General features: G+C 48.1%; 1 protein-coding gene across 1 annotated transcript in view; it reads right to left on the bottom strand.

Moving 5' to 3' along the window:
- Window positions 1-23,035, bottom strand: part of trpm4a (transient receptor potential cation channel, subfamily M, member 4a) — a 60,356-nt gene that overhangs the window by 26,053 nt on the left and 11,268 nt on the right. Inside the window, exons 4-14 of the mRNA XM_061225269.1 lie at window positions 22,280-22,460; window positions 21,616-21,785; window positions 20,979-21,156; window positions 18,532-18,596; window positions 16,378-16,614; window positions 15,306-15,408; window positions 13,999-14,117; window positions 13,459-13,767; window positions 13,010-13,111; window positions 8,520-8,648; window positions 4,562-4,691 (exon numbers count right to left, since the gene is read on the bottom strand). Of these exons, the coding sequence (XP_061081253.1) occupies window positions 4,562-4,691; window positions 8,520-8,648; window positions 13,010-13,111; window positions 13,459-13,767; window positions 13,999-14,117; window positions 15,306-15,408; window positions 16,378-16,614; window positions 18,532-18,596; window positions 20,979-21,156; window positions 21,616-21,785; window positions 22,280-22,460 (1,723 nt within the window). The remainder of the gene's footprint in view (window positions 1-4,561; window positions 4,692-8,519; window positions 8,649-13,009; window positions 13,112-13,458; window positions 13,768-13,998; window positions 14,118-15,305; window positions 15,409-16,377; window positions 16,615-18,531; window positions 18,597-20,978; window positions 21,157-21,615; window positions 21,786-22,279; window positions 22,461-23,035) is intronic.

Below are 23,035 nucleotides of genomic sequence, written 5' to 3'. Positions count from 1 at the left end.
GGTAGCATTGAACACATCTGCAGAGGGAACAGGATGGATCGATTCTCAACACTCTGGCAGCACTGAACACATCTGCAGAGGGAACAGGACGGATCGATTCTCACTACTCTGGTAGCACTGAACATATCTGCAGAGGGAACAGGATGGATCAATTTTCACTAATCTGGTAGAGCTGAACACATCTGCAGAGGGAACAGGATAGATCGATTCTCCGTACTCTGGTAGCACTGAACACATCTGCAGAGGAAACAGGATGGATCAATTCTCAACACTCTGGTTACACTGAACACATCCGCAGAGGGAACAACATGGATCGATTCTCACTACTCTGGTAGCACTGAACACATCCGCAGAGGGAACAGGATGGATCAATTCTCACTACTCTGGTAGCACTGAACAAATCCACAGAGGGAACAGGGGGGATCGATTCTCAACACTCTGGTAGCACTGAACACATCTGCAGAGGGAACAGGATGGATCGATTCTCACTACTCTGGTAGCACTGAACACATCCACAGAGGGAACAGGATGGATCGATCCTCACTACTCTGGTAGCACTGAACACATCCACAGAGGGAACAGGGGGGATCAAGTCTCACTGCTCTGGTAGCACTGAACACATCCGCAGAGGGAACAGGATGGATCAATTCTCACTACTCTGGTAGCACTGAACAAATCTGCAGTGGCAACAGGATGGATCGATTCTCAACACTCTGTTAGCACTGAACACATCTGCAGAGGGAACGGGGGGATCAATTCTCAACACTCTGGTTACACTGAACACATCCGCAGAGGGAACAACATGGATCGATTCTCACTACTCTGGTAGCACTGAACACATCCGCAGAGGGAACAGGATGGATCAATTCTCACTACTCTGGTAGCACTGAACAAATCTGCAGTGGGAACAGGATGGATCGATTCTCACTACTCTGGTAGCACTGAACATATCTGCAGAGGGAACAGGGGGGATCGATTCTCTCTACTCTGGTAGCACTGAACACATCCGCAGAGGGAACAAGATGGATCGATTCTCACTACTCTGGTAGCACTGAACACATCTGCAGAGGGAACAGGATGGATCGATTCTCACTACTCTGGTTGCACTGAACACATCTGCAGAGGGAACAAGATGGATCGATTCTCACGACTCTGTTAGCACTGAACACATCTGCAGAGGGAACAGGATGGATCGATTCTCACCACTCTGTTAGCACTGAACACATCTGCAGAGGGAACAGGATGGATCGATTCTCACTACTCTGGTTGCACTGAACACATCTGCAGAGGGAACAGGATGGATCGATTCTCACTACTCTGGTAGCACTGAACACATTTGCAGAGGGAACAGGATGGATCGATTCTCACTACTCTGGTAGCACTGAACACATCCGCAGAGGGAACAGGATGGATCAATTCTCACTACTCTGGTAGCACTGAACAAATCCACAGAGGGAACAGGGGGGATCGATTCTCAACACTCTGGTAGCACTGAACACATCTGCAGAGGGAACAGGATGGATCGATTCTCACTACTCTGGTAGCACTGAACACATCCACAGAGGGAACAGGATGGATCGATCCTCACTACTCTGGTAGCACTGAACACATCCACAGAGGGAACAGGGGGGATCAAGTCTCACTGCTCTGGTAGCACTGAACACATCCGCAGAGGGAACAGGATGGATCAATTCTCACTACTCTGGTAGCACTGAACAAATCTGCAGTGGCAACAGGATGGATCGATTCTCAACACTCTGTTAGCACTGAACACATCTGCAGAGGGAACGGGGGGATCAATTCTCAACACTCTGGTTACACTGAACACATCCGCAGAGGGAACAACATGGATCGATTCTCACTACTCTGGTAGCACTGAACACATCCGCAGAGGGAACAGGATGGATCAATTCTCACTACTCTGGTAGCACTGAACAAATCTGCAGTGGGAACAGGATGGATCGATTCTCACTACTCTGGTAGCACTGAACATATCTGCAGAGGGAACAGGGGGGATCGATTCTCTCTACTCTGGTAGCACTGAACACATCCGCAGAGGGAACAAGATGGATCGATTCTCACTACTCTGGTAGCACTGAACACATCTGCAGAGGGAACAGGATGGATCGATTCTCACTACTCTGGTTGCACTGAACACATCTGCAGAGGGAACAAGATGGATCGATTCTCACGACTCTGTTAGCACTGAACACATCTGCAGAGGGAACAGGATGGATCGATTCTCACCACTCTGTTAGCACTGAACACATCTGCAGAGGGAACAGGATGGATCGATTCTCACTACTCTGGTTGCACTGAACACATCTGCAGAGGGAACAGGATGGATCGATTCTCACTACTCTGGTAGCACTGAACACATTTGCAGAGGGAACAGGATGGATCGATTCTCACTACTCTGGTAACACTGAACACATCCGCTGAGGGAACAGGATGGATCAATTCTCACTACTCTGGTAGCACTGAACACATCTGCAAAGGGAACAGGATGGATCGATTCTCACTACTCTGGTAACACTGAACACATCCGCAGAGGGAACAGGATAGATCGATTCTCACTACTCTGGGAGCACTGAACAGGTCTGCCGAGGGAACAGGGGGGATCGAATCTCACTACTCTGGTAGCACTGAACACATCTGCAGAGGGAACGGGGGGATCAATTCTCAACACTCTGGTTACACTGAACACATCCGCAGAGGGAACAACATGGATCGATTCTCACTACTCTGGTAGCACTGAACACATCCGCAGAGGGAACAGGATGGATCAATTCTCACTACTCTGGTAGCACTGAACAAATCTGCAGTGGGAACAGGATGGATCGATTCTCACGACTCTGTTAGCACTGAACACATCTGCAGAGGGAACAAGATGGATCGATTCTCACTACTCTGGTAGCACTGAACACATCTGCAGAGGGAACAGGATGGATCGATTCTCACGACTCTGTTAGCACTGAACACATCTGCAGAGGGAACAAGATGGATCGATTCTCACCACTCTGTTAGCACTGAACACATCTGCAGAGGGAACAGGATGGATCGATTCTCACTACTCTGGTAGCACTGAACACATCTGCAAAGGGAACAGGATGGATCGATTCTCACTACTCTGGTAACACTGAACACATCCGCAGAGGGAACAGGATGGATCGATTCTCACTACTCTGGTAGCACTGAACATATCTGCAGAGGGAACAGGATGGATCGATTCTCAACACTCTGGTAGCACTGAACACATCTGCAGAAGGAACAGGGTTGATCAATTCTGACTACTTTGGTAGCACTGAACACATCTGCAGAGGGAACAGGATGGATCGATTCTCACTACTCTGGTAGCACTGAACATATCTGCAGAGGGAACAGGATGGATCGATTCTCAACACTCTGGTAGCACTGAACACATCTGCAGAAGGAACAGGGTGGATCAATTCTCACTACTCTGGTAGCACTGAACACATCTGCAGAGGGAACAGGATGGATCGATTCTCACTACTCTGGTAGCACTGAACATATCTGCAGAGGGAACAGGGTTGATCAATTCTCACTACTTTGGTAGCACTGAACACATCTGCAGAGGGAACAGGATGGATCGATTCTCACTACTCTGGTAGCACTGAACATATCTGCAGAGGGAACAGGATGGATCGATTCTCAACACTCTGGTAGCACTGAACACATCTGCAGAAGGAACAGGGTGGATCAATTCTCACTACTCTGGTAGCACTGAACACATCTGCAGAGGGAACAGGATGGATCGATTCTCACTACTCTGGTAGCACTGAACATATCTGCAGAGGGAACAGGATGGATCGATTCTCAACACTCTGGTAGCACTGAACACATCTGCAGAAGGAACAGGGTGGATCAATTCTCACTACTCTGGTAGCACTGAACACATCTGCAGAGGGAACAGGATGGATCGATTCTCACTACTCTGGTAGCACTGAACACATCTGCAGAGGGAACAGGATGGATCGATTCTCACTACTCTCGTTGCACTGAACACATCTGCAGAAGGAACAGGATGGATTAGACAGTCCTCCCCTGGAGCAATGCAGGGTTAATTGGACAGCTGTGCGGATCTTATTGTGGCTACACCGGGATTAGAACCACTGACCTTGTGTGTCCCAGTCATTCACCTTAACCACTACGCTACAGGCCACCCTGGATGGCAGACATCCACTGGATGGCCACAGGGGAAGGGAATTTGAGACAACCACATGATGGGGTTTAAGATCAGGAAGGGGAGCGGAATGGATTACAATCACAGACAGGCGTGTGTATTTTGACTGCGGAGAGTGGGGGACTTTCAATCAGAATACATTCACTTCAACTATTGGGACAAATTTTGTCTGGTTACCTTAGGACAGAATGGGATCAGAACACAAATATGCCACCAAACACTAGATAAGGTGGTAAGTAAGGGGTGAATACTTCACATGCACCATAGATGTGCTGTGCTGTTGGTAGGAGTATGTAGGTGTTTAAATGAACGCAGTTCTGAGAAAGGACCCACAAACAGGGCCCCTCCCCGGCTCACCCCGTGCCAGATTCTCGAACCTCTGCGCCAGCTTCTTCATGGACAGCTTGGTGGCAGTCTCCAGCTCCAGTCTGGATAGCTCCCGCAGCATCTTACAGCCACTGAGAGCGCTTAGCACAGACTCACCCCCCTGAGAGAGGGAGAGTGAGAGAGAGTGAGAGAGGGAGAAGGAGAGAGAGAGAGAGAAAGATAGAGGGAGGGAGAAGGAGAGACAAAGAGAGAAAAAGCGACAGAGAGATTTTCAGAAGGCATTCAACCCCATTTGGCACAACAGGTTATATGATAAAATTATTAAATCAGGTGTATGGGGTAAAAGGTTTGACATAATCAAATAAATGTATTTAGACAACAAATGTACAGTAGAAATTGGAGGCAATAGAACAGGGTCCTCGCATGGGGTGTGACACGGCTGCAGTCTGAGGCCTACTTGGTTGAATAATTGTATCACAGAGCCTTACTGAGTGTCACTGGAACAATCTGCAGCTCCTGGAAGTAAGGTACTGTCACCCAGGGAAAGGCTAGTGTTACGTATCGTCCCGGAGACCCAAACGCAGACCGAGGGATATCCAGAAACGTTGTCTTTATTACAGTCCAAGTCACAAGTCAAGAGATCACTAGACACGGTGCCAAATCGAGATGCAAAAAGGAAAATAGTAAACAAAAGCAAGAATGTAAAAAAACAAGGAAATCAGAGTACAAGAGGGCCAGGCAAAAACGAAGTAGACGAAAGTAGAAAATCAATATCAAAACCAAGTAATCAGATGGGCAAACAAAACCAAAGGTATCAGGCAAACTCGAAAAAACAGGCAAAGGGGTGTCTTCAAGAAACTCAATAAAATAGGCTTACTAGGAATTGGCTACTGAAATATGATCAACATTCTGACAATGAACAAGGCAGACACTGAGGTTTAAATACATGAGGGAAGGCGACAAACTAGGCGGGGCTCGAGAGTGAGGAGGGCTAAGCAAATAGACAACATGTGGAAAACATAATAGGGTAATGAAACAATAACAAGGGGAAACGAAAACGCAGACTGGATGCACATAGACCAACACGCAATACAGACGGCTCCGGATTAGGGAGTGGACATTTGCATAGAGTTAGGAGATGCAGAGATATGGAGAGACAGGTGCGAACACTTCACTGAATCAAAGCAAGTAATCAGAGATAGGATAGAGAGGCAGAGTTGCAGAGCAGATTTGAAATGGGAGATAACGTTAGTAAATTAGTTACGTGCTTAAATCTAAATTACCCAAAATAATTGACAGTTAGTTACTTAGTTAGACAGTGTGTTACTATAATTAGTACTGTACAATATCTATGTTTGTCGTTATTAGTTTAGTGCTATACAACATGAACTAGCTTGAAAGCAGGAAGTAAGCAAATGCGAAACTGGGAAGGAATCGTTGAAACCCAGAAATCTCCGGAACCACCCGAATAGTGCAACACGCAGACAGGGGAGTGACTACAGCTCGAAAACACAGACACAGACATAACAGGGGATAACTGTTATGTTACTGTAATGGTTAACAATAAACCAGATATGCAATAATAATAAATAACAAGAACAACAATAAACAAACTGACAAAGAACAGGAACATTACAGCTAGAGCAATACTTCCAGAACTGGGCCCTGATAATAAATTATCAGACGTCATTTCATACTCGGAAACATCACCCGAGAGCATTCTTTATACTATGACTATCTAGGACTGAGAATTAGTGGTTCTGGAAACTCAGCAGCGAATTCATTCAAAATTAATTTTTTGCACTTAAAAGACAATTGCAAGGAATCAAAATTCCAATTAAAATTTGGCGCTATAATGCCAAAAAGCCAATTACGACCACCTGCCAAATATGCTGTTGGTGTCATGATTAGGGATGTGTACCGAGAACCGGTATTTTTTGGTACCGGTTCCTAATTGTTTGGTACCAGAGTACCGCTAAATATTCTGGACAAACGATTCTGTTTTTGGTATTTTTTAAGAGTCTACCTAACCGTCGCATAATTATGACACTGCCGCCGTCGACAGGTTATGACGCAGCGCCCCGTTGTTTTCTCTAGTAGTCAATATGTTGGCCGTTAGAGCTAAGCGCTCCAAGGTATGGGCTCACTTCATGAAACTCAATGAATCCTCGGCTCAATGCAATATATGCAAGAAAGTAGTTGCGTCAAAGGGGGGTAACACCAGCAACATCATGAAACACTTGCAGTCTACCCATAGCATAAAGCTGAAGGAGTGCGGCGTGTTTGACTGCCTAAACAACGCATCTAAAGTTAGCAACCCGGCAGACGCTAACAACACCGTGCCCTCCTCCGTGCAGGCAGACTCCAAAAGTGCTTCTTCATCAAGTCACGGTGAGTGTATGAATTATTAAAGGGGAAGTGAAATACTAGATTAAGTTGGCATAATTTACAAGATTGATTCCCAATATATACATCCTTAAAGGTTTAAGACTGCCAGTAAAGCTGGTAATTTAAGTAATTAAATTACCCTTTTTTAAAACATGATTCAATTAGAGCTAGTATTAGATACACCGCCCACACCCCGTCCCTCGGCGGCCAACGGGAGAGCGACACACCTTCTTCAAGCCGTCTCACCTCCAAAGCTGTAACCATGATTCCAAGACGCCCAAGGTGCTTGTTGGTGCGGCAATCTACTAACCCTGCCAAGTCCCTCCCTCTGGAGCAGCGAGCCGATTATTGCTGCTCCACGTGAGCCGGCCAAACTTGGCTTTTTGGCAGGACCGAGAATCAAACCCCGGTCCCCGGTGTGCAACTGCAGCGAACTGCAACCGCGAGTCCGCTGCGTCTTAGCCTGTTGCGCCACCGCGGCTCCTCTATGTTGCTTTTCCTTAACAAAAACTGTTAGCGCTAAATGCGTCAGGAGAAGCGCCCCCCCCTACACTGTTTCGTTTACATGTATGTGTCTGTTGGGTTGAACATGTAGGCAAGGGCTTTGGTCATCTCCCAAGGTTTTTATTTTATTTAATCTATTCTGAGAAGCATTTGTAATTTTAAGTTAAGCTTCTGTTCTGTTGAAGCATTATCACATTGACAGTTACCTTTAAGGCTGTATGGAGCTGCCTGCTCGTTTTTTTGACATACCTCGCACTGCACATGTTGACTTGCTAAGGGCTTAAAAGGCAGGTGCTGTAAGTTGTTTAATGATATTGCTGGTGGTACCCCCCTTGTGGTAATAAAAAACGATTGAATCTTTTACCACCTTGTAACGTCTTTATTTTATACACTAAATTACACGCCGTGGTATCGATAAGAGTATCGATAAATACCGGCGCCGATAAGGAGTCGTTTTTATTGGTATCGGTATCAATAAAATCCTAACGATACACATCCCTAGTCATGATCCTCAAACCATTCCCGAACAATGTGTCCAGTGTGGCAGGGCTCATTATCCTGCTGAAAGAGGCCACTGCCATTGAGGAATACTGTTGCCATGAAGGGGCGTACCTGGTCCACAACCATGCTCCAAGGTCCAGTTCCAACGCTGGGTTTGGATCAGATGGGCTAGCCTTCCTCTCCCTCATGCATCAATGAGTCTTGAGTGCTTAACACCCTGTCACCGGTTTGTGGCTTGTCCCTCCTCGCGCCACTATCGGTAAGTACTCAGCACTGCTGACTGGGAGCACCCAGTCAAGCCTTTTCAGAGATGCTCTGACCCTGTCATCTGGCCTAAATGATTTGGTCCTTGTAAAAGTCATTCAGGTTTTTACGCCCATCGACTACAAGAACCAACTGTTTGCTTACCGCCTGATATATCCCAGTTATCCCATTGTTATGAGATAATCAACATTATTAGCTTCATCTGTGAGTGGTCATAATGTTTTGGCTCATAAGCAACCAACAGAGACCCTGCATACTATATTCAATTCAATATATTAAAATCCCCTCAAATCCTTGGCACACCCATGGGAGTTTGTGGGAGCTCATTCACCATCTCCCAGAAGTAGATGGCCATCTCACTGCGGTTCTGTAGAACGGCCCAGATGAACAGGCAGGCCCAGGGGTGGCGGCAGCGCTGGTCCCGGTAAGGGCACTCACCCACCAGCATTTTATTCACCATCTGAGAGAGAGAGAGAGGGGGGGGGGAGGTAGAGGAGAGAGAGAGAGAGAGAGAGAGAGAGAGAGAGAGAGAGAGAGAGAGAGAGAAAGAGAAAGGGGGGGAGGGAGAGGGAGAGGGAGAGAGAGGGGGGGGGAGAGGGAGAGAGAGAGAGAGGGAGGGAGAGAGAGAGCGAGAGAGAGAGAGGGAGAGTGATGTGGTGTGGAGTGAGGCTGGAGTGAGGCAGGACTGCAGTTTAAGTCCAACTCTTTTTAACATCTATATCAACGAATTGGCTCTATATATGACACCAAAATTTAACTGCTGCTCTGTGCAGATGACCTGGTTCTGCTGTGACCCACTGAACAGTACTGCATATCCTGGGCCTTGGCAATAAACACAAAATGATTTTTCAAAAAAGATCCAGATCTCAGGGAGCTAAATACAAATTCACAATTGGGAAAAACTGGGAAAGAAAATTGGTACAACACTGTACCGATTATAACTACTGGGGTTATAGTTCCACTGGAAACTTCAACCTGGCAGTGAATGAACTGAAAGAGAAAGCACACAGGGCATTATATGCCATAAAACATCAAATTCAATCCAACATCAATTGGAAATTCCAATCACAATTTGGCTGAAACTATTAGAATCAGTAATTGACCTGCTTACAAAGCAAGATTTTGACCAATGGGACAAACACAAAATTAAAACCCTGCATGCAGAGTACAAAGAAAAACTACAAACGATGCATGCAGGGCAGAATAATATCCATTATTAATGAATACAAAATAGGACAATACAATTTTGGAAACATCAAGAAAATAGCAACCCATTACAAAGCCCTGCAATGCCAGGAGCTGAGCCCAGCTGAGTCCCCTCAACCAGCTGGTCCTTAACTGTCAGTTAACTAACAGCCAGCCTCAGAACAGCTCCATACCAAATGTGCCAACTAGAATCAGCCAAATTATGAAGCAACAAAAAACTAAACTACATTACTTATTGGAATATTCAAACACAAAATCAAAACAAATTAGAATACTATCTGGCTATTTGATTTTTTTTAAATATACAAAAAATTCCCAGCTATAGCTGAGACACAATTATTACAAATCCTCCTGAAAGGAGCTGTGCATATTTGGCAGCCACAGCCACAGAAACAGCAGTGACCCCCAACCCCCACTATATCATGCAATTTGTATAAATGTATATTTGTCCATCCATCCATTGTCACCCGCTTATCCGGAGTCGGGTCACGATGGCAGTAGGCAAAGCCGGGTATTCCAGGTGTCCCTCTCCCCAGCAACGCATTCCAGCTCCCCCTGGGGGATCCCGAGGCGTTCCCAGGGCAGGAGAGATATATAATCTCTCCAGCGGGTTCTGGGTCTACTTCGGGGTCTCCACCCAGTTGGACGAGCCCGGAAAACCTCCAAAGGGAGGCGCCCGGGAGGCATCCTGATCAGATGCCCGAACCACCTCAATTGGCTCCTTTTGACGCAAAGGAGCAGCGGCGCTACTCCGAGCTCCCTCCGGATGTCCTCACCCTATCTCTAAGGCTGAGCCCGGCCACCCTACGGAGGAAGCTCATTTCGGCCGCTTGTATACGCGATCTCGTTCTTTCGGCCACTACCCAAAGCTCTTGACTATAGGTGAGGGTTGGGACGTAGATCGACCGGTAAATCGAGAGCTTCGTCTTCCAGCTCAGCTCCCTCTTCACCACGACGGTCCGGTGCAATGCCCGCATTATTGTGGACGCTGCACCGATCCACCTGTCGATCTCACGCTCCCTTCTACCCTCACTTGTGAACAAAACCCCAAGATACTTGAACTCCTTCACTTGGGGCAACGACTCATTCCCAACCCGGAGGGAGCAATCCACCATTTTCCGGCAGAGAACCATGGCCTTGGACTTGGAGGTGCTGACTCTCATCCTGGCCGCTTCACACTCGGCTGCAAACCGCTCCAGTGCGTGATGAAGGTCACGGTCCGATGAAGCCAGCAGAACCACGTTGTCCGCAAAAAGCAGAGATGCGATTCTGAGGTCACCAAACCGGACACTCTCCTCACCTCGGCTGTGCCTTGAGATCCTGTCCATGAATACCACAAACAGGACTGGTGACAAGGGGCAACCTTGGCGGAGTCCAACACCCACTGGAAACGTGCTTGACTTTGTGCCGAGGATGCGGACACAGCTCTCACTTTGGTTATACAGGGACCAGATGGCTTGTAACAACGGCCCCGGTACCTCATACTCCCGCAGTACACCCCACAGGGTTCCCCGGGGGACACGGTCGAAAGCCTTCTCCAAGTCCACAAAGCACATGTGGACTGGATGGGCAAACTCCCCCGCTAGCAACCCCGCCAAGGTAAAGAGCTGGTCCACTGTTCCACGACCAGGACGGAAGCCACATTGCTCCTCCTGAATTCGAGGTTCGACCGTCGGTCGGAGCCTCCTTTCCAGCACCTTAGAGTAAGCTTTCCCAGGGAGGCGTGATACCCCGATAATTGGAGCACACCCACCCCGGTCTGCCACTCTGCAGGTACTGTCCCCGACCTCCATGCGACACTGAAGAGGCATGTCAGCCAAGACAGCCCAACAATGTCCAGAGCCTTCAGCATCTCAGGGCGAATCTCATCCACACCCGGCGACTTGCCACTGAGGAGCTTTTTGACTACCTCAGCAACTTCCACCAGGGATTATAGGTGCATATTCCCCCGAGTCTTCGGGCTCTGCCTCTTCCACAGAGGATGTGTTGTTCGGGTTCAGGAGCTCCTCGAAGTTCTCTTTCCACCGCCCGACAATATCCCCAGTCCGGGACAGCAGTTCTCCTCCCCTGCTGAACAGCCTGAGCTTTCCCTTTCTGAGTCGTCGGATGGTTTGCCAGAACTTCCTCGAGGCCAACCGAAAGTCCTTGTCCATAGCCTCCCCAAACTCCCTATACCCGGGTTTTTGCTTCAGCGACTGCCGAAGCCGCAGCCCTTCTGGCCACCCGGTACCTGTCTGCTGCTTCAGGGGACCCCCAGGCCAGCCAAGCCCGAAAGGTGTCCACCAGCGGGTTCTTGGGTTGCCGCCCCGACAGGCACTGATGACCTTATGGCCACAGCTCCTGCTTGCCGCCTCTGCAATGGAGGCTTTGAACATGGCCCACTCGGACTCCATGTCCCCAGCCTCCCCCGGGATGCGTGAGTTCCTCCGGAGGTTGGAGTTGAAGACCTCACAAACAGGGGCCTCCGCCAGACGTTCCCAGTTCACCCTCACTACACATTTGGGTTTATCGGGTCTGTCCGGCAGCCTCCCCGGCCACTTGATCCAACTCACCACCAGGTGGTGATCAATTGACAGCTCTGCTCCTCTCTTCACCTGAGTGTCCAAGACATACGGCCGCAGGTCTGATGATATGACCACAGAGTCGATCATCGATCTTTGGCCTAAGGTGCTGTGGTACCAAGTACACTTATGAGCAACCCTATGCTTGAACATGGTGTTTGTTATTGACAATCCATGACCAGCACAGAAGTCCAATAACAAGACACCACTCGGGTTCAGATCAGGCAGGCCATTCCTCCCAATCAGCCCCTTCCAGGTTTCTCTGTCATTGCCCACGTGAGTGTTGAAGTCGCCCAGCAGAACTATGGAGTCTCTGGGTGGCACCCTTTCCAGGATGCCGCCCAGTGACTCCAAGAAGGCCGGATACTCTGAACTGCTGTTTGGTGCATAAGCACAAATGACAGTCAGAGCTTTCCCCCCAGCGACACGTAGTCACAGAGAGGCGACCCTCTCATTCCCCGGGTGGAACTCCAACACAGTGGTGCTCAGCCGATGGCTTGTGAGTATCCCCACACCCGCCCGGCGCCTCTGACCTTGAGCAACTCCAGAAAAGAACAGAGTCCAGCCCCTCTCCAGGAGTTTGGTTCCGGAACCAGTACTGTGCGTGGAGGTGAGCTCAACTATATATAGTAGCTCCGCCTCCCGCACTAGCTCCGGTTCCTTCCCCACCAGAACCAGTCTGCAATGCCGAGGATCAGCACGCCCGGATCCCCGCCTTTGCCTACTGCCCGTTGGGCAAAGCACCCGACTCCGATGCCGACCCCTGCAGGTGGTGAGCCCACAGGGCGGCGACCCCACGTGACAAATTCGGGCTGTGCCCGGCCGGGCCCCATGGAATAAGGCCCGGCCACCAGACGAATATAGCATTATAATTATTAGTCTGCAGTTAGCTGACAGGGCTGTTAGCATCAGCCGCAGTTAGCCGACAGGGCTGTTAGCATCAGCCGCAGTTAGCCGACAGGGCTGTTAGCATCAGCCGCAGTTAGCCGACAGGGCTGTTAGCATCAGCCGCAGTTAGCCGACATGGCTGTTAGCATCAGTCACATGATCCTACCCTGAGTGCTTTCCTGGTGCTGGTGGAATGCTCCAGTCCCAGAGGAACATAGTAGAATGGCTGGCACACATCGCCCATGATGTCCCACAGCAGCCGGGATACCTGGTGGAGGAAGACCTGATCAGTAGGCTTCAGACACATAGTGCTGGAACTCTGTGCACGGCCCAGGACACACACACCACACACTCACACTCATTACATTACATTACATTATTGGCATTTGGCAGACGCTCTTATCCACAGCGACGTACAGTTGATTAGACTAAGCCGGAGACAATCCACCCCTATACACACACACACACACACACCTCATACACACAAACACACAAACACACACACACACACACACACGCACCACACACATACACGCACACACACACACACCACACACTCAGAAAACACACACACACACACACACCTCGTACACACACACTCACACACACACACACCTCGTACAGGCTGAGGTCTTTGGCGGTGCTGGATCCCTGCAGGGTGCTGACAGGAGCCTTGAGGATGAAGGAGTCGGGCGGGGTGGTGGTATTGTTGGGGAGGCCGCCGTAGATGTCCTGCCTCTCCTTCAGTCGATTCTGCAGCAGCTTGTAGGCCAGCGAGCTGTCGGCCAGCGAGCGGTACAGCTCCTCCAGCCGCGCGTACGACAGGTAGTCCAGGATGTTCAGCCCGTTCTCTGTGAAGAGCCGCACGAACTGGGGCTTATCGTTCACCAGGGCATCGGTCATCGAGTCCTCCAGGTCCTCGTACTGACAGACACAAAACACAACTCAGAAGGGCACCTGACCGCGGACATTAAAGGGCACATTCACACCACAACGGGCACTGGAACATGGACAGGAGACTGTGAGGAACACTGTCAGGGAGAATGCTGTGAAAGCCAAACTGGCTGCGGGGTTAAGTTTGCCTCGCGGCGTCTTATGTGATTGAATTTACAGTACTGACTGAGTGTTGAGCGACAGGCCAGGGGGGCGTCTCACCCGCCACAGGATGTCGCCGTTGAAGAGCTCGCTCTTGGCGATGTCCACTCTGTTCCATGCCACAGCCAGCTTCAGTTCTTCTATGTACTCGCTGGCACTGTTGGACACCTTCTTACTAGCTAATCCACAGGACAGACAGAGAGACAGGCAGACAGACAGACAGGGAGACAGACAGAGTCAGTCTCATAAAGGTAAACATCCATCATCTCCAGTAGCTCTTATACCCCTGCTAATCTCACTATAGCTCTTATAGTGATGTGCATGATCTTTAAATGTCTCCTGTTTAGTGCATGGGATGTTATTCTTCTCTTGACAAATGCTGAAGCATTATTTGTCCAAGATTAATTTTCTTTGAGGGAAATCTATACTCTTAATCTGAAATCTAAAATTTCAGTTTAAACCAAAAAACTTTTTTCAGTAGGAAAAACAGTCATGTACCTTAACCACTACACTACAGTCATGTACCTTAACGACTACACTACAGGTGGGTCCCAGTCATGTACCTTAACCACTACACCACAGGCGGGTCCCAGTCATGTACCTTAACCACTACACACACTACAATCATGTACCTTAACCACTATGCTACAGTCATGTACTTTAACCACTAAAGTACAGGCGGGTCCCAGTTATGTACCTTAACCACTACAATACAGTCATGTACCTTAACCACTACACTACAGTCATGTACCTTAACCACTACACTACAGTCATGTACCTTAACCACTACAATACAGGTGGGTCCCAGTCATGTACCTTAACCACTACACCTCAGGCGGGTCCCAGTCATGTACCTTAACCACTACACACACTACAATCATGTACCTTAACCACTACGCTACAGTCATGTACCTTAACCACTAAAGTACAGGCGGGTCCCAGTTATGTACCTTAACCACTACAATACAGTCATGTACCTTAACCACTACACTACAGTCATGTACCTTAACCACTACACTACAGTCATGTACCTTAACCACTACGCTAGTCATGTACCTTAACCACTAAAGTACAGGCGGGTCCCAGTTATGTACCTTAACCACTACAATACAGTCATGTACCTTAACCACTACACTACAGTCATGTACCTTAACCACTACGCTACAGTCATGTACCTTAACCACTACACTACAGTCATGTACCTTAACCACTACGCTACAGTCATGTACCTTAACCACTACGCTACAGTCATGTACCTTAACCGCTACGCTACAGTCATGTACCTTAACCACTACACTACAGTCATGTACCTTAACCACTACCTACAGTCATGTACCTTAGCCACTAGGTGACAGTCCGACCCTCACCTCTGACCAAGGCTTTGAGCAGCACAGTATCAAAGTCATCGGGTCCCTCGTGGTCTGCATTGTAAACTCTTATCAGTTCTCTGTTCTGGTAGATACTCAGGGCCTGGGGAAGACAGGAGGGTGTAGAGGCACAGCAGACCTGTCAATCAGGCTGGACATTTAATCAAAACGCAGCTCTTCCAGCACAAAGGAAACTGGAGACATTTTGTTTCTTTTACACAATGATTTGTAACAAGGGAGCAAAAGGAATGGACTGTTGATGGACAGCAAATATTTATTCAGATGAGTTCAGCTGAACTGAAGTGAAATATTTGTAATATAGAGTAACTACTTTTATCATCTTAGCTGCCAGGAGGCCCGACACATTTCCATATCTCGAGGAAGTACATGTTCCTCCTCTCACCCTGTCAGTCAGGTTGTCTATCTCCTTCTCTGGCTTGGAGGGATAGCACCTCTCACCCTGTCAGTCATGCTGTCTATCTCCTTCTCTGGCTTGGAGGGATAGCACCTCTCACCCTGTCAGTCAGGTTGTCTATCTCCTTCTCTGGCTTGGAGGGATAGCACCTCTCACCCTGTCAGTCAGGTTGTCTATCTCCTTCTCTGGCTTGGAGGGATAGCACCTCTCACCCTGTCAGTCATGCTGTCTATCTCCTTCTCTGGCTTGGAGGGATAGCACCTCTCACCCTGTCAGTCAGGTTGTCTATCTCCTTCTCTGGCTTGGAAGGATAGCACCTCTCACCCTGTCAGTCAGGTTGTCTATCTCCTTCTCTGGCTTGGAGGGATAGCACCTCTCACCCTGTCAGTCATGCTATCTCCTTCTCTGGCTTGGAGGGATAGCACCTCTTCACCCTGTCAGTCATGCTGTCTATCTCCTTCTCTGGCTTGGAGGGATAGCACCTCTCACCCTGTCAGTCATGCTGTCTATCTCCTTCTCTGGCTTGGAGGGATAGCACCTCTCACCCTGTCAGTCAGGATGTCTATCTCCTTCTCTGGCTTGGAAGGATAGCACCTCTCACCCTGTCAGTCAGGTTGTCTATCTCCTTCTCTGGCTTGGAGGGATAGCACCTCTCACCCTGTCAGTCATGCTGTCTATGTCCTTCTCTGGCTTGGAGGGATAGCACCTCTTCACCCTGTCCCGGACCCTGTCCCTCAGCTCCAGGATGGACCCGTCCCCCTCCGCCTCGGAGGTTGGCGAGGGGAGGTTCAAGCTTGAGAGGTCCTTCAGGACCTCGCAGATCAGGTCGGCTACCCCCCCGGACCCAGCCAGCACCAGCCAGGGCGTGAACTTCTGCAGAGAGAGGTCCACTCGCTGGGAGAGAGAATGAGAGAGACCTTTATTGAAACACAAAGCTTCCAGTTACCTTAAATTAAAATTACTGCAGGGGTGTATTAGCTAGTAGGGAACGGCAGAGTATTTCACTACATTCAAGTGTAGACTAAAGATGCACTTTTTCAGTCATGCTTTCCCCAGCCTCCATATGGCAATTCTGGGTTTTGCCTCTCTAGACCATGAGAGGGCATGCCGGCCACGTTCATCATGATAAATTACCTACCGCATGCGGAATGCAGGTATAATCATTGCCAATCACAGCCAGCTGCATGGAGAGCTATTTAAGTCTCTTCCTGGCACTGCTCTGGGCTTTGGTGTTTCATTCTGACATGTATACTGAGCCGGTACAGCGGAAGTTGGAGGACTGAATTGTTTTAGTCTTGAAAGGCATTCAGGAACCTCTTTAGACTTAATTGAAGCATAGGGACTGGTAGTTCTGCTTTTCTTTGGTTGGGTGGTTCCCCTGGACCTTCCTTATTTTAGTTTCTTTAGCCCTCTTCACATTAGAGGAGTGCCTCTGGGGTTGTCTTCCTGGTCTCCGGAAGAACCCTGAGATAGCCTTGTCGAGACTCTTCTGCCGAGGAATCTCATTTTTCCCTGACCAATGTTATTTCTCAGGTCGATTTTCTGTTGGCAAAATGCCAGGGAGTTTTGGTTATTTCTTTCAAACGAGACTCCCACTCCAGGAATAACATGGGCCATCCACACCTTCATGGCCACAGCTCCATTCAGTATGGTCCATGGAGTATGCTCCACGCAGATCTCTAGACTACTTGGGGATGGAGGCCTTGTATAAAACATGTAAAAGGGTCCCAGACACAAAAGCCTTTAACGTGCCATTACAAATACTCATCATCCACCCGATCAAAGGCCTTCTCCTGATCTAAGGAGCCCAAAATCTGCCTGACCACACTGTGCAAATCCCATCATGTCTCTTATTAAAAACAAAACGTCCTTTATCGAATAATCCTGTTTAGGATTATTATTGATAATCCTAAACAGCAAGAAAGTCACATTCTGGCTGTATACAGATGAGCTGGTGTTGCTGCCATGCACACTGGACCCTGACTGTAAACTTTTAACAAATCTAAAATAATGCTATTATCAAGGAAACACCACACCAGAGAACTACCAGTTCTATGATTACACGGGACTAAAATAAGTGCCTCTGGGAACTTTTGTATGGCAGTGAATATACTGTAAGAAAAATAAAACAATTCGAAAAAGATAGAAATAAAACAACATGGTTAACCAAAGAAGAACACATGAGGTCACTGCAAGAAAATAGAGATGAGAGACAGAGATGCATGTCCTTCTGTATTGTGAAAAATATTCAAACATAATATATCTAAGATATCAACATGCCCAACAGGCTTATTATGTGTTACCCTGTCAAAGCCTGATGGGCAGTGAGTCATAATTGTATTTTTTCAAGCTGACACTTTTATCCAAAGTGACTTACAGTTGATCAGACCAAGCAGGGCTACACTGGGGCTTCTAACTCACAATGAAGGATCACTATAATGGACACATAATAATACAATCAAATAATATTGTTGCTGATTGATTGTTGTTATCACTACACTTTGGTAATATATATTCTGAAATATGTTATGCCAATAAATCATTGGAATATGAACCATGGACAGAGAGAGGAGGAGAGGAGGTGAGAGAGGAGAGACAGGAGAGGAGGAGAGAGAGGAGAGGAGGTGAGAGGAGACAGGAGATGAGGTGAGAGAGGAGAGGAGGTGAGAGAGGAGAGACAGGAGAGGAGGTGAGAGAGGAGAGCAGATAGACAGGAGAGGTGAGAGAAGAGAGGAGGAGAGGTGAGACAGGACAGGAGGTGAGAGAGGAGATGGCCATTCCTCCAGAACTGAGGCAGTTTTATCATGTTACCTTCAACATGGCTGAATGTCCTGCAACGAGCATGCAGAGCACAGGGATCTCAATACTGCCACTGCCTGAGAGAGAGAGAGAGAGAGAGAGAGAGAGAGAGAGAGAGAGAGAGAGAGAGAGAGAGAGAGAGGGAGAGAGAGAGGGAGAGAGAGAGGGAGAGAGGGATAGAGAGAGAGAGAGAGAGAGAGAGAGAGAGGGAGAGAGTGAGAGAGAGAGAGAGGGAGAGAGAGAGAGAGAGAGTGAAAGAGAGAGAGGGATAGAGAGAGAGAGGGAGAGAGAGAGAGTGAGAGTGAGAGAGAGAGAGGGAGTGAGGGAGAGAGAGAGTGAGAGAGAGAGGGAGAGGAAGAGAGAGGGAGAGAGAGGGAGAGAGAGAGAACGAACACCATGAGTCTTGCAGCTACATGTATCATTTTGCCATACAATGAGAGACAGTTATCAATTATCAACTAATCTCTTAAATTGTGGTTGCATCTCTACCTACTAGAATAAAGAGTATGTGTATTTGCCAAAGTCTGCAGAAGAACTGGGAATTGATGCAGTATTAAAAGTGAAGAGTGGCCACACCAAATTTAAAAATTGATTTAGTTTTTAACCGTTTCCTGGTCTTTATAGTTCATTCTTCTAGGTTTAAAATGGCTCATTAGTCCAGAACAATAGACCCAGTAGCAAGACCACAGGAGTAAGTTTAAAGTCTTTATTAAACTTGCAGGAGAGAAAACAGGCATGGTCAGAACACCAGCAAACAGATATGTCAGGGATAATCCAATGGTTGATGTAATAAGCAAAGGGTCGATAAGACACAGGCAGTCCAAACAAAAGGAGAATTCAAAATTCAGAAACCGAATAGCCAAACAGAGTCCAAAAGCAGACGAGCATCTCTGAACACACAACATGTCGAATCTTTAAGTGCATGGGCAACAGTGACAGAAGACCAATAAGTCCAGAAAAATAAGGCTTATAAATACCTAGTAAAGTGCACAATAAAACACATTCAACAATTCATTACACAGAGCTGCAGGACCCATTAAGTGGTAAAACGCTGAGGTCTCGAGTGTCATATAAACAGGAGAGGTGCATCCAGTAACAGTATCATGGAGAAAAGGCCCAGTCACAGTCCGTTTGTGCGTGTGTGACTTGGGATGTAAATGTTTTAAAGTTATTTTTATGTCCGAGAGGCGGGAATCCCAGAGGGATGTATATTAGAAAGCTTTAGTACTACTCCTGGGAATGCCATTGAGCTATAGCCTACATTGGAATTCTGAAACCTGGGCTGCTTGGTTTGAAACTGAGACGTTTCGCACATATGGCATTTTAGGAGAAGGACTACGCCTACTTATTTCATTAACCATTTGAAGCCGAATGACGCAGTTCGCGTCTAAAACCACGCCCTTTAATCTCCATCAAATGAGTCATATTTCAGAATGTGGGATAATCCATCCATTATCTTAACCCGCTTATCCTGAACAGGCTGGAGCCTATCCCAGCATACATTGGCCGAAAGGTAGGAATACACACTGGACTGGTCGCCAGTCCATCACAGGGCACATACACCATTCTGCATGTCCTGCAAACCTGCATGTCTTTAGACTGTGGGAGGAAACCAGAATACCCGGAGGAAACCCACGCAGACACGGGGAGAACATGCAAACTCCACGCAGAGAGGCCCCGGCTGACGGGGATTCGAACCCAGGACCTCCTTGCTGTGAGGCGGTAGTGCTGCCCACTGCACCATCCGTGCCACCCTACGTGGGATAATTTTATTTTATTTTTAACATTACTCCCAGTAAACAATAACAATATTTATTATCGAATCAGACACTTGACTTGTGTTTCCATTTGGCAACTTTTTCCAAGTGTTCCAAGTTATAGAGACTAAAAATACAATGAAGGGACACGAGAACTTCAATCAAACATCAAAAACAATCAAAAACAATGAAAAAAAATCTAACACAATCAAACTGAAACGAGTGGTGAGAACGTAGGAGAACCGAATCGGGCTCAAAGTGGTGAAAGAGCAAGAGAACATAATCAAGACAAGACAAACAGTGAGAAAGCAGGCTTATCTCAGAGATGAGATGTGACGAAGATGAAAGGCAACATGCTATGAATGTGAAACAGAAGGGTAATATTAACTGTGAGGGGCTGGTTGAGACAGGTAAGAAAAAGGTTTATGTGAACCAAGGGCAAGATGAAACAAATTATATTATTGTTCTTGTAAAACTTCACCATGGAATAGAAAAATTGGAAAGAATTGTAACACATTGTAATTGAGGGACATTGCCTGAAATACTTAGGGGCCTATCTTGGAGACAAAGCAACACTTAAGAAAAACGGGCAGGGTTTGCTGGAAAAAATGGAAGGGAAACTAGCAAAATGGAAGTGGAGAAAAAAGGGGAAAAATATGATTCATAACATTAAATCTCTCGCTCACTCTCACACTCACTCACCCCAGATCCCGGTCCTCTGGTGAGAGATGAATTCCTCCAGCTTGGCTCTGAACTCCATCTCGCCGCCCTTACGGCCCACGCTGCCGTCATCCACCAGGAGGAAGGCCTGGTAGTGGTTGTCCAAACAGCTGGTATCACGGGAGGTGTTCTGTACAAAATACCTGGCTGGGAAACTGCCCTGTGGGAGTGAGGGGTGAGATCTGAGCGCCACGTCCACAGGCATACTGAGCCCAAAATCATTTGACAACTCCCACGGCACACAGACCACCACGGAGTTACTGACTGTGCAGTCCACATCAGAATCAACTGCCTGCCACTGTCAAGGCGACAGAATCCCTCCCCATATTTTGACACAGACTGAAAATGTCTTCAGACTGTACCTTAGTCCTCCCTCCAGATTTACACCCCCCCCCTGTGCTGTGCGTGTGTATGTGTGTGTGTGTGTGTGTGTGTGTGTGTGTGTGTCATCGGCCCATCTATGTGTTGGTGCTCTGTGTGTGTCTGTCATTGGCCCTTCTAAGGGGTAGGTTTCCTCAACCCCATGGACTGAGCTACAGGGACCAATCAGAGGGTTTTGCTCTCCACACCAGACCGCTGTGATTGGCGATTGGCCTTCCTCGTGTGGACGTGTCCTCACCTGCGGGTTGACCAGCTGCTGCCTGTTGTGCACAAGGCCCCAGGGGGCGATTCCCAACGCCACGACTTTAGTTTGGGAGAGAGACGAGGCAGCAGTGCTGTGGTCTCTCACAGCCTCTCCCACACACCGGCCCACGCCCTCTCGTAGCCCTCCCGTCAAAATCCACGCACCTGCCACAGAACCAGGAGGGACGAGCAGCCAAGTCAGCAGGAGATGTGCAACAGAAGTAGAGCAGTCAACAATCGCCTTAGTTTGGCTTTGGGGCGTGAAACTCATGCACCGTCGTTCAAAGTTGAGATCTTTGCATTTGTACACATCTGGATCAAACTCACTGTGCTGATAGGAAGCTGAGGAGCAGGAGACAGGAAACAGAGGGAGGGAAACAGGAAGCTGAGGAGCAGGAGACAGGAAGCAGGAAGCTGAGGAGCAGGAGACAGGAAACAGGAAGCTGAGGAGCAGCAGAGAGGAAACAGGAAGCTGAGGAGCAGGAGACAGGAAACAGGAAGCTGAGGAACAGGAGACAGGAAACAGGAAGCTGAGGAGTAGGAGACAGGAAACAGGAAGCTGAGGAGCAGGAGACAGGAAACAGGAAGCTGAGGAGCAGGAGACAGGAAACAGGAAGCTGAGGAGCAGGAGAGAGGCGATGGAGCTAGAGGAGAATCACCTGTGCTGTGTGCGGCCTTGACAAGCCCCTGTCTCAGCACTTCTCGAACCCAGGGCTTCACCTTCTCCCTGCCATCCCCGCCCACCACCGACACCACCAGGTTGGGTGGGGGCACCCCCCAGTGCGTAGTCATGAGGGTGTACACGATCTGTGGGTCAGTGTCACAGGACAGGCGGAGGAACTATAGGGAGAGAGCGGGGGCAGAGTCACATGACCTGACGGACAGCACAGTGACACACCGGCAGTAAGTGCCCTGAACAGCAGGGAACAGCATAGCATAGCCCATTACACCGGCTTCATCCTGAAAGATTCTTCTGTTTTCTTCTTAATTCAAATCTGGTTAGTTGCTGTTGCTTCCAGTTGCATTTCAGGAAAGGAAAGAGTTTTATCAAATTCGATAGTGAAAGATATCTGTGTGGTCTTACGAGCGACTTCAGTCAAACAGAAATCATCATTGAGAATGTCACAGCTTAAGTACAATTTCTCTACCATTGGGCCTGTGATAATGCACTCCTACCCCGTTCCTTCCTGGCTCAATGACTTTTCACATATTATCATTTCTATTCAACCAAAGGTTTCCTTCCAATGGCTCTAGACCAGCGGTCACCAACCCTGGTCCTGGAGAGCTACTGGGTCTGCTGGTTTTTGTTTTCACCTTAAAATCAGCACCCTGTTGAGACCCAGGTAACCAGGTGAGGTGAGTTAGTTGTGTAATCATCTGCTCAATCTAATTGATTAATTAAGTGCAGAGTAACG

This window comes from Conger conger, chromosome 16 (assembly GCF_963514075.1).
Source record: "Conger conger chromosome 16, fConCon1.1, whole genome shotgun sequence".
Taxonomy (NCBI): Eukaryota; Metazoa; Chordata; class Actinopteri; order Anguilliformes; family Congridae; genus Conger; species Conger conger.
The sequence above is the reverse complement of the archived record's forward strand: the minus strand, read 5'-3'. Positions and strand labels throughout refer to the sequence as shown.